The sequence below is a fragment of the Pseudoliparis swirei genome, chromosome 23, assembly GCF_029220125.1.
Source record: "Pseudoliparis swirei isolate HS2019 ecotype Mariana Trench chromosome 23, NWPU_hadal_v1, whole genome shotgun sequence".
Taxonomy (NCBI): domain Eukaryota; kingdom Metazoa; phylum Chordata; class Actinopteri; order Perciformes; family Liparidae; genus Pseudoliparis; species Pseudoliparis swirei.
In genome coordinates this window covers 12,661,972-12,673,716 of record NC_079410.1, presented here as the reverse complement: position 1 = coordinate 12,673,716, position 11,745 = coordinate 12,661,972, and the positions used below count along the sequence as shown (strand labels likewise).

Here is an 11,745-nt window from a genome sequence, read left to right as displayed (position 1 = left end):
GTTGGATAAAGCCAGGTTAACAATTATTGTTTTATTTTGTTGACATTAAAGTCAAAGTTGTTTTAAAAGAGAATTGTGGTTATCTCTTTCTCTCCAGGCTGCATGGTATATGAACAAAACCCTCTGAAAAACCTTCAGAATATAGATAGAAATCAAACTGGAAAGTTTGATATATGTAATTGCTGCTGAGGTGGAGATTATTGGCTGACAAAATATGACGTAAAATAAAGAACTACATGTGCATGTTCCAGGATGTTTTCTTTCCACTATAGTATAGCAACAAATAAAAAAAAAGTTTATTGACTTGTGCATGAATACTATTTTGTTGCCTGGGGTGTTCCCCCTTCATTAATCTGGTCAAAACTAAACTCAGGTACACTAGAAACTGTACAATTAAAACTATACACGTGTATTATAATCAGCAGTGATCCGTCAGTTGGGTCATTTTCTCGTGATTGCTGTCCGAGGTGCTGATCCTGGACCCTCCGGGGGGTCCGGAGCTTTCCACGGAACCCGACCCGTAGGTCATGCTGCTACATGTGCTTCAACATGTGCTGCCATACATGCTGCTTTATGTCAAATGATGTACAGTTATATATACAGTGATATGGCTGCTCTATCAGGTTAATAACACGAGGCAATGTTAGTCGGCGTTCCAGATTGGGGGGAGTCAAATACTACAGACTTCCAACCCAGTGTCCTGCTTCGCTTGCCGTAGGAATCACGGACACCGTGTGGACATGGTGGAAGTCGGTTAGCCTGCTAGCCGCTTTCGGGCTGTTTATTATCATGATACAATGTTCCATAACATGTAATAACGTGTCTGTTGATGAAGGAGGAGGTGGAGGGGATGTGGCTCAATAATGGGAAACGTTTTTGGGAGAAAAAGTCGACCTACGCGTGTAACGGAACAAGACAAAGCCATCTTGGTGAGCTGAGAGCGGCTGTAGCGGCAGCTTAGTCCCGTTGACATTTGGCTGACTAACGTGAGCCCACGAGCAAGGCATTTACTCTGTAATTCAATTTCCTTTCCAAAGTTCACGTTAGCTAAGGAGAGGTGTTGTCCGTCATCTGCATGGGCAACATAATCGACTGTAGGCTATGTCACGTTACGAGCAAACACTGTTATTCCTTTATAACCCTGTTGACACATTGTCAAATATGTGGTAATCACAACATATTATACATTAGGGTGACCAGATTTGAGTTTGTGAAAAAGAGGACACACAAGTGCAAATGTAAAACAAATCTTTTTTGTGGCATTTAGTCCAGCGCTTCTTTTATGTGTCTTGTCCATATATTGAAGCAATAATCATAACAAATAAAAAAGATGTCATATGCTATAAACAATGCAACTTTTGGAGGCGGCAATTGAATTGAATTGAATTGAAGTATCGTACCAAAGGCTATTTGGAGGATAATTATCGTGTATCTGGCAACCCTGAGATCGGTCGACCAATGACTGTTCTCTATACCGTCAGAGCTCGCGCAAAAGGTGGAACGTAAGGGAGATACCATTTCCAAAACTTGTAAGGGCCTAATAACTAGTTTGTGAAAGACCCAGAGAAACACAAATATCCGACGAAGCAAAATCCCGGACGTTTTTTTAGTCTCAAAAAGAGGACATGTCCGGGGAAAAGAGGACGGCTGGTCACCCTATTATGCCAATACATTATAATGTAATTTAGGATGTAGGTTAATTACTTCATTCGGCCTACTTAAAGATGCACCTGACTTTGTGTTTGCTTCCCCCAGCAATTAAAGCAGCAGAGAGATAAGCTGAAGCAGTACCAGAAGAGAGTCACCCTCCAGCTGGAGACAGAGCGACTTCTGGCAAAGCAGTTGCTAAATGATGGAAAGAAAGAGTAAGCGTTACACAAGATGCCCCATTCAGTGCACGTAGTCGGGGGGGTTGCCATTTTAATCAGGAACACTGTCGGTAGGTTTTGATTAAGAAAACGACAGTACGTGCAGAGCTTCACACACAGAAACATTTGAAATCTCCTGAGGTGCAGATCTCGCCGTGGGCTCAATGATATTATCCATTTTATTCTGTATGCAATGTTATAAACTGAAAAAAATATTCTCTTTTGCTGTGTTGTGTTTTCTTTCATTGTTTTTATTTGTTATTGCAGAAAGGCGCTGCTGCTTCTTAAGAAAAAGCGATATCAAGATCAGCTACTAGACAAGACTGAAAATCAGATATCAAACCTAGAGAGGATGGTAAGTTTTGTGCAATTACGCTTTTTGATATCATCACATCTTGAGTCTTCAAGCCCGAGTCCCTCAGATTTATAGTTTTAAAGAGCAAGGAGCTTGTTCGATGGGATTTGAAATATTAAAATAAAAGTAAAATCTTTCAAAGTTTGTTTTCTCATGTTCTGCTTTCAGATTATCTGCAAAATGCAATCTTAAAATAAGATGGAAAATGTGCAGATGATGATAGGTGCTGCCATTAACTTAATTTATGGTACATAGCGGTCTGAAATGTAGTCAGTACGTATTGGTGTTATAATGCTGTATATGACATAATCAGCCAGTAGTAGTTCATGTAGAATGAGAGAATTAAAGCAGCATACTATTTTCGATAATCTATTTTGTTTGTTTGTTTTGAATGTCTATATTTGTGCAATTTCTATCTTTTACATTATAATAACGTTCAACAGGTTCAAGATATTGAGTTCATGCAAATTGAGGCGAGATTCATCGAGGGACTTCAGGTTGGCAATGATTGTCTGAAGAGTATGCACGAGGTAGATATGCTTTCATCTTTTGTTTTTAAAAATATGCCCTTCACAACCATGTGATAATAATACCCCCACACGTGTTAGATATGCAAAAGTATACTTCAGTAATATCAAAGTTTCAACTGATAAACACACTTTATTCAATGTGATCCTTTTGGCGACGGTTGAGCAGCAGAGAAAGCTTGTGGTTAGTGCTTAGCATAGCTGGTGCACATTGTTTGAAGATTAAGAGATGAAAAAGCAAAGCCGTGACTACAGCGGTGTGACGGCAGCACATCCTTGGATACAGCATACAGATCTAGCCCTGGAAATCCACAGGCCTGTCAGAATGTGAGGAAAACACTTTTCATCCGAAAACACTTTCCCTCTGTAATATCAGCTTCCTTTTCCTGTTTGTGACAGATCATGTCAATCGAAGATGTGGAGAGAATCCTGGATGAGACCCAGGAATCAATTGAATATCAAAGGGTACATGTCTGCTTGGTGTCACAAACGTCCACTTGCACTCAAGGTTGAACTGATTCAATATCGAAGAGAATAAAATGATGAAGTGATGACATTTTGGAAAGACATTGATGTAATCTACAACATGTCCCGTTGGCCGAGGCATGTCACAATATCCCCTACGAGCCTGCAGACTGCTTTGATCTAGAACCTTCCGACATATTGGATAGATAACTACATGTTTATAGTCAGTCAGCAAAAGAAACAACTGAGCTGTCAGTCAACGAGCTGTCAGCTTATACATTTATTTTTGCTCCTGCAGCAAATAGATGAAATGCTGGCTGGCGCCTTGACGCAGGAGGACGAGGAGGCGGTTCTAGCAGAGCTGGAAGCCATCACTCAGGTGGGCGTCGCACTGCATGTTTAACCTTTATTACACAGAGAAGGGTTGGTGACCAGTGCGGGATCTTTCCCTGGAACACACCGCTCTTGACATTTATAGTCACACACACACACACACACATACACATACAAACACACGCACACACACACTGAGGCCTGGTGTAACTGAAGGCTACAACTGTTTGCCACTGACTGTAGCGCGTTATCTGGAGCAGTGATGTTTTTAAATTTGTAATTCAGAGTTAAGTCAAGTGCGGATTTCATATCCACACTGCACGCTGTTATTTTGACCAGATTTGTACATTATCTGTCTCTCGGGAGAAGAATACATCAGAGGCTACAACATCACAATGTGTATGTAATAACAGGCTGTATAATAGAAACAGTTGTGATGAATTTGGTTGATTGGTAATAATTAAAACCTCAGCAGATGTTTCCTCTTTTGTGATATAATTGCTATTCCAAATGACACACACTCTTAAGCCTTTCAAACTCCTAAAATGATTGTGTTTCACACTTGAACACAGACACAGATTATATTTCTAAGTCTTCTCACTTTGATGGAAAAGGCAGCAAGCAATGCAATAATTCTTTTTAGCGGTTCATCTATTTAAATGTTTTGGAGATACCATCAAACAAGTTTGGTAAAATAATACGTGACTTGAAACTATTATAACATGCAGTGGTAATCAGGGACATTAAGGGAGGTAAATGACTTGGGAGTAAAAAAACAAATGTTCAGCTCGGCAAATAAATACTTGTGTGCCTTTCTTAGCAGGTCATTGTAACCTCTATTATTGTAACACGTATTGTTACTCTGTCCCCTCTCCTGGAACAGGGAGAAGATGTAGCACTTCCAGACATCCCAACTGAGCCCGTACCAGATGTCCCGGAGGCAGCTAACACTGAACCAGGTACGGTTGTTTTTCTTATTTCACATCATGAACCATTCTTCACACTTTGTATATTTGTACAGGAATTGTCGCCAGATGGATCTTATTTGCTTTACTTTGACTTTCTTTTCTAGAGCGGAGAGTCGCAAAGGACACGCCAGACAGAGAAATGTTATCAGCCTAGAACAGAATCAATTTGTGATGAAGAGGAGGCTGTCTTTGTACAGATGGGCACTCTGTTTATTTCACTAGGTGGGACCTGCACACATCGGTGCTCACCTGAAGTATCTACATAATGGACTTGTGTTCGCAAAGCCATGTCACATTGTAACTCTTATGGTAATAGGTTTACAGAAAGAACGGACATTTGTAGATGTTTTACACATTCATGTCAGTTGTTTTCCATATTAAATTGAGCTATGACCACAGTATGTTTTCTTCTGAGTTGATATGTTTTACATACATGTTCATCTTGTGTTTCATGCTTTTTCCAGAAGGGGGCGCTCTTTGCTAGTTTTATTTTGCCTCAACAATTTATAAATAAGGTGTGTTCCTTCACATCCCATCGGTAAAGTGTATGTGGTTATTGGCAGAAAGTAGAAACAACTCCTTTTGCTGATGTGTGGGGGATATTTGACAAGAAAACCAGTATGGTATTTACAATCCTACACTAAGTGGGCACTTAGACTCTAATTGGCATGTACAATGAAGCTAACACAAAGTTTCCACTGTGAGACAAACATCACCTAGAGTTTTACTGAAAACAACCAGTATGAATGCAATGCAATTGTATACATAAGGTTGTCTTTTGTAAAGATAGAGAAGAGGAACTTCAAGTGGATAACAATCATTGTGTAGGCTGCACATGATAGCAACAGTACACAAACAAGTTTAATTTGCTTATTTGCTCTGAGGACAACATTACAGGGTATTTAATCACCCTGTGCAATCGTTGCCTATATGATGACTAGATGAATGTGAATTTGAGAGAACTTTTTTTCAGCTCATCTTACCAAAATGCAGAATCAATAGACAGTAATATAATACATAGTTATTTTTCTGTGGCAAGAACTTCATTTTAATATGACATGTTTTTTTCTGTTTTACTTCTGCACATTATAGCAATGGTGGAACTCATTTGGTACAGAAATATGGGGGGCGTGCACCAAATGTGCACTTTGATAAGATGGTGCTGCATTCTTATGCTGTTGGAAATATTTGTAGGGGGTTTTGAACGAAGTGTACACTGGATCCATGTCAACATGGAATATACCGGCATATCATTCTACTTCTGACATGATTTAATGCTAGCCTTTATCCAAAAATAAATTATAATTAAAGACCACACTACCAATGTAGTGGTCGTCAACTTTAGCACATACAATAAATGGCATGCCTGCATACATCTATCTACTACTTGGACAACGTCTAAGTGTTGTTATATGCTATATGACACGGGTACAATGTTTCCGTCATTTCCCGGCATTGTTTGACTTTATTTCCAGACGCTTCTTCTCCTGCGCGTGTGAACTGCGAAAAAAACTAAGCTGTCGCGGGGACCGTGAAGGCAGCAGCGGGCTGTCAGCTGAGGCGAGGGAAGGTGTGTTTAGTTGGAGTGGGGTTTCGGGAGCGCAGTATCATCTCCCTCTCACGGGCGCGTTGCCTCGCTTATTGTTTGAGCGAACTCGTGTGTTACCCAGTCGACTCATTTTACGCGGATACACGTTTGAAGGAAAGAACCGTTTATGGTCCTGGCTGAAGACTTCACGATGTCTCGCACCGACGAGGTTCACCGCATGACGGAAAATGTCTATAAGGTAAGATTCCACTAATGAGTAAAGTTTTGAGGTCCGTATGTACGAGCCCAGCTGTCAGACACGATGTAATTACACCGTCAATCAGGTGTGTTTATTAACTGGCCAAGACGCATTCGGAGCCTTGTCGTTTTTTTGTTTTTTTGAACGATAATCTCTTTAGGGAGAGGCACCGTAGCTCAGCTGGTTGTTGTTCTTTTTGGGGAGGGGTAGTTTGTATTTGTCCTCCACCTCCACACATTTCTTCTCTATATTCGGCAACACCTCTCAGGTTAAAATGCAATTAAACTTAATTCATTCTTTTCCGACGTGTTGGCCTATTGTATTCCTCCAGGCAGGCTATTCCTAAGAGCTCACGAGATTTCTGAACCTAGCTTTCATGCCCAAATGGGGACATGTTGCATTCCAGAAGTCAGTTTTTGACGGGCAGAGAAGGTTGGGCTGATTTGTTGCAACAAGTAAACATTTGCCCCATAGGAGTTTCAACATTCAAACCTGTTCTGCCCAAAGAACTGTGTGAACTCTGCAGCACTGGGAACACATACTATCAGGATATATAGTATACACAAGTAATACTATCGGAGCAGTGTCTAAGCATCATTTTTTTGATAATTGTACCTGAAAACAGTAAAAAGATTAATACAAATAAAAACATTATTAATTAATTTCCTTAGATCCCGAAATGTTTCAATTTGCAATGATGTAGAATGCAGAGAACCAGCTAATGTGGGGAGTTAGTCATTTATAAATGCTTGATAGTGACTGAAACATTGAATTGACTATGACAAGTGTTGCCAATTGACTGTTTGCTGAACATCTGATCCATTCATCGACAAATCCTTTCAGCAATAGTTGCGATACATCCTTCAAACTAGGTCCAGGCGTTGGTTCATGATGCCATGTTTCAGAATCGCAGGCCTTCAGGTTATGAGGGCTCCACACCTCAATGTCTTGTGATAATCTCCGGTTTCTTTTTTGATTAGAGCTCTCTGATACTGGAGGAAGTCGCTTTTAATATATTCTCACTCGCACACAATAACCTTTCAATGGTACTTTCATTTGAACTGCCCCCATGCATCTGTAATGCAGCGAAGAGAAGGCCAAGGATGGGTAGAGGGTGTTCGTTCTCCTACAGGGGATATACTTATATCGGTAAGGAGGTCGGATGAGCCAAGAGTGACTGACGACTGCTGCTTCTTTTAGAGCCAATCGGGGAAGCACATGTTTCAGGTGGCTATTTCTGTCCTGAATTGGTCTCATAACCTACAGGGTATCCTTTTTTTTAATTATTGTGAACTATGTGCCATGCTCTGTTGGGTTTTGTACAAGTATTTACACCTACAAATGTGGGCTCATCAACACAGAGACACACTGGAGGTGCCTGGATCCCGAACCCTTTGGGGGGGACTGGTCCTTCTGGAGATGGTCTTGCTCCTTCAAGCACAAGCCCAGCAGTGGGGCTCTTTCTCGAGGGTGAAAGCACCCTGTCAGAGTCCGGCGGCAGAGTGGAGAGACGCAGACCTTCTTCCACACTGGGGACCTGACCCTGTGGCAAAAGCTCAGAGGGCTCAGAGTGTCATATGTAGTCACTGCTTGTTTGGCTTTCCTCGTGCTTTCTTTACCAACGCCGCAGGGTAACAGCAAGTTTCATGAGCATCCTTCTAATATTTAAAGAGATGGCTTAAATTGGACTCGCCATATCTCAATGATGATGCACGTCAGTCTGTCACTGCATGTTTGTAGGTGCCCTCAAAACCACTCTCAAAACCACACTTGTTTTATCTTTTAATCAGCGTGTTTTGTCACTGAAATTGGCTGTAGTTGAAGTGCACACGGTCAACTTTAGTTTCATGGGTTTGTCCGCCACATTGAGGGAACGGTCGAGCTGCAAGGCTTCTGAAACATGAAAGTGCACAGAAAGTTCACCCTGTCATTAGTGGCACAGACAGAAGGGCACAATGAGTGGATATTCCTTAACATAGTGCAGACTGAGACTCTATTGATGTCCCTAAAGTTCTCTTCACAGTGTTGTACCTCTTGACTCTTTGTGGCTTTTTACTTTTGTATATAATTGCTTGCACCGCCAGCTGTTGGACCATCTCTAAGCAGCCAGTCACTTAACACCAACTTTGGGAGGGGGGATAAATGGGTCTTCCATAACACTGGCTGCCCGCTATAACCTGTCCCGCTTCTCTCCGTGTTACCAGTTTGAAAGCCTCAGCAGACATTGATTGTTTTCCTCTGTGTCGTACACCAACACACCTCTCCTGAGGGAGGGGAGATCTACAAACGCACAGTGGCTGCAAAGTCATTGCAGCCAGCAGCTGGGCAGATACTGAGTAATCGCAGAGGAGGAGAGGGGGGTAACTGCACCGCTGTGACTCATGTTAGCCCAGCGAGTTGAAAGTGTGTGTTTAACAGGGCTGGGACTGTAAGCACGGTGAGACTGGAGATTCAGCATCTACCTGCAAACACAGTTCCTTAAGGACCAGAGGCACTCCTCTGGGTTTTTTTTATTTATGGTAATCAACAGGGGAGTCAACCTGGTGAAACCCAGCAATCCAGGAGTAATCCTCTGTGACTCACTTACATGCTTGTGTGTGTGGTCATCTCCACCAGCTGGCCTCGTCATCTGTGTCTGAGAGAGACGGTGACCGGGTCAAGCGCCTTAACATGCCGACGGGTGAAGTCTGAGCGCTGTGTGGGGGGAGGGGACACGCATACACATAACACACACACACACACACACACACACACACTGAGGGGAACAAGCGGATACATCAGACTAGCGGCTGAAGAAGAATGGGGCTGTGTGTTTTATGAGTCTATAATGTCACCTTTTTCATTCATAACTCCAACACTCAGGCTTGTGGAAGGTTGCATGGAAGCGAGGCAGTTGAACACACCCTTTTAGCACAGTATAACTTGTGTTTATTCAAAGTCTTTGTCAGGGAGGTTTTGTGTGTTGCAGGTTTTGAACACACCCTGGCAGGTAAGGGAATGGAAGGGAGTGTCTCCTCTCCTGCAGCCCTCAGGACAACACTCATTTTCCCATGCCACGCCACTCCCTGACTGTCAACACCGTCTGGAAAGCGGTGGACGCCATTTTCTCAAATGGCTGTTTTGAGGACGGCAAAATAGTTGTTTGACGTCAAACTCAATCCTCTCCGGTTATAGGATCTTCTTGGTGTCATGAGTCTGATACCGTTGCAGTCGGCTGTCTGATTAAAAACAAAATGTATCTAAAGAAATAAACGCCTGATCTGAACTGCAGTTTTCCTGCTTAAAAGACATGCTGTTATATAATGCTCTCTCTCTCTCGGTTAAAACATTGCCGTGACATTCGCTACACTCGATTGAATGATATAATGATAAGAGGACTCGCCACAATCTCATGTGGAAGATCTGAACAGGTGGTCTCTTAGCAACAACGTGCCATTGTCCTTATGTGTTTCTGTCCTATCAATGTGCTAAAAGACGGGCAGTAAGTGAAGCGCTGGAGACGGCGAGTGAGACGGAGGGAGAGCAAAGGATTTTGTCTCCGAGTTTAATGAGAGATGTTGGACCTGTTGTAATTGATGAGAAATGCTTCATTACAGGCCCACAAGGGGTTCGGTGTGAACCAGCCGCTCTCCTGTACGCTGCTGTGTGTCGCTGCATTAAGAAGCTGTCTAGAGTCACTCGAATGATGTCGCCATCCATCACATTGTTTACCTTTTCTAGTTTTTTCATAGAAGGATATCGCATCAAGCGCTGCTTTCCTTTCATAATATGCAATTTAATGGAGTTTTAATTGACTTCCACTCCTGAACATCTGCCTCCAGAATCTAGTGTTTCAACAAGTCTCTGCCTGCTGGTGCCCAGGGCCCTGAAGAGATTGCATTATGTACTGCAGGAGATATCATAACGTTCACTGCCTGTGGAACAGCAGATCTGTTCCCTGTGCCTTTGACTGCGATGCAGAGAAAGGACTATTGCTCCACACACCCACCTTCTCTGCACGGCCGGGGGTGGGTGGTTTAGAGACATGCTCTCTTTTCTTTTGCTCCTCACTGCTTTTTCAAGGACTGAGACGCGAGATGTTCACCGCTAAATCCAAGGCTGCACTGCGTTGACTGCAAAAGAAGCCGAGCAGGTTTAATCAAAGTCGAGAGGATAAAGAAGAGACTCGACGTCCGTGTCGAGAACGTACTCGACATCTGTGCAGTCACCTTCCGTTGACATGGGGATTGTCCAAAATGTGACCTGTCACAAAAAAATGGCACACGTGATAATTGGCTTTTATAGAGTGCATTCAAATGCTTATTGTGGGAGCAGAAGAGGGAAGAAGACGAAGAGAAGGAAACTTAGATGGAGACATTCCACATCCTTGTTGAAATGGTCCCTAATTACTGTGGAGGGTGAAGCTGTAATTACACAGAATGAGACACACGGAAGCAGAGACAACATTTCACCAAGTACTGTTGCAGTGGACAATGGCCTCGCATGTATAAGTTATGGCCGACTGCATGTCTCTGTAGCATTGGCCATCCTGCACCCCCCAGGCTCTCTGAGCCGACCCCCACAGGGTTTCTGTGAGACCCGGGCCAGTCGCGCTATTGTGCAGAAAGTAACTTCATTTTGCATACCCACATGGTTTGACTGTTCCTTTTGGAGAGCGCATTTACACCCTGTGAAACCTCCCCACTGGGATGTAAAGGGACTAATACACACAATCACTGCCATGGCGTTCCCTGTACTTCTAGTGTGTCAACAATGTAGATCATGTTCTTGCTTGTCCCTGTGGGACACCTCACTAGGAGACGTGTACTTTGACTTGGCGTTTGTCAAGCACTCGCTACATGGTGTTCTGTCCATATCGGGCCAGGAGGAGGTCACACAATACATCCATAAGCCATAAACGGCCTTCCTGAAAGCCTCAAAGCTGCCGTGCAAAATGTGAATTTGCAGAGATCCTCTTCATCGAAGAAGTGGAGCAACCCACACTTAAAGTTCCCTTTGATGGTCATTTGGAGAAACAACAATCTCTGCTGCCGTCAGTTTGTCATCTTCATTTTTTTGAGCTTTTGAGTTTTTCACAATTCATTAGAAGTCATTTCTTTTCATGGATGTCAGGTTAATGCATTTCTTTCCGCCACCAAAATGAACGGGTGTCAAAGAACTGAAGCTTGCCAATACGCCTGGGTCTTGGTTGCTGTGGTAACCGCTGCCTGTGTTGGGTTAGTTGAGGGCCTGATGCCGGGCTGAGTAGAGGGGGGAGTTCGGTCACACTGGCTGCAGATGAAAGCAAACAAACACGGTAAATAGTTGGTCTCTGGCGAGCAAATGATTTGTTTTGCGAGGGCAGGATGCACGCTGCAGATCGACAGTGGGGGCAGGACACGGAGCCTGTGAGAGGTGACTTGGTCTTTCCTTTCCTGAGACTCCTTGTAGATGACTTTGGGG

At 43.1% G+C, this 11,745-nt stretch overlaps 2 protein-coding genes across 6 annotated transcripts in view; both read left to right on the top strand.

The window, feature by feature from the left end:
• The first annotated feature begins 723 nt into the window (after positions 1-723).
• On the top strand, positions 724-4,917 carry LOC130189347 (charged multivesicular body protein 6-like). The gene is made up of 8 exons (XM_056408141.1): positions 724-929; positions 1,756-1,865; positions 2,136-2,223; positions 2,667-2,753; positions 3,150-3,215; positions 3,514-3,594; positions 4,432-4,507; positions 4,621-4,917. Exons 1-8 carry the CDS (start codon positions 864-866, stop codon positions 4,668-4,670), a joined length of 624 nt encoding a protein of 207 aa, XP_056264116.1. The 5' UTR covers positions 724-863; the 3' UTR covers positions 4,671-4,917.
• Positions 4,918-6,087: 1,170 nt separating this feature from the next.
• baiap2a (BAR/IMD domain containing adaptor protein 2a) overlaps positions 6,088-11,745 on the top strand; it is a 54,393-nt gene continuing 48,735 nt past the window's right edge. For 3 of the 5 annotated variants that reach the window (XM_056408136.1, XM_056408135.1, XM_056408134.1), the window contains exon 1: positions 6,090-6,303. In XM_056408136.1, coding sequence (XP_056264111.1) covers positions 6,232-6,303 — 72 coding nt within the window. In that variant the 5' untranslated portion in view covers positions 6,090-6,231. Of the gene's footprint in view, positions 6,304-11,745 lie in introns of all 5 variants that reach the window. The other 2 variants (XM_056408138.1, XM_056408133.1) reach the window with 2 other exon arrangements.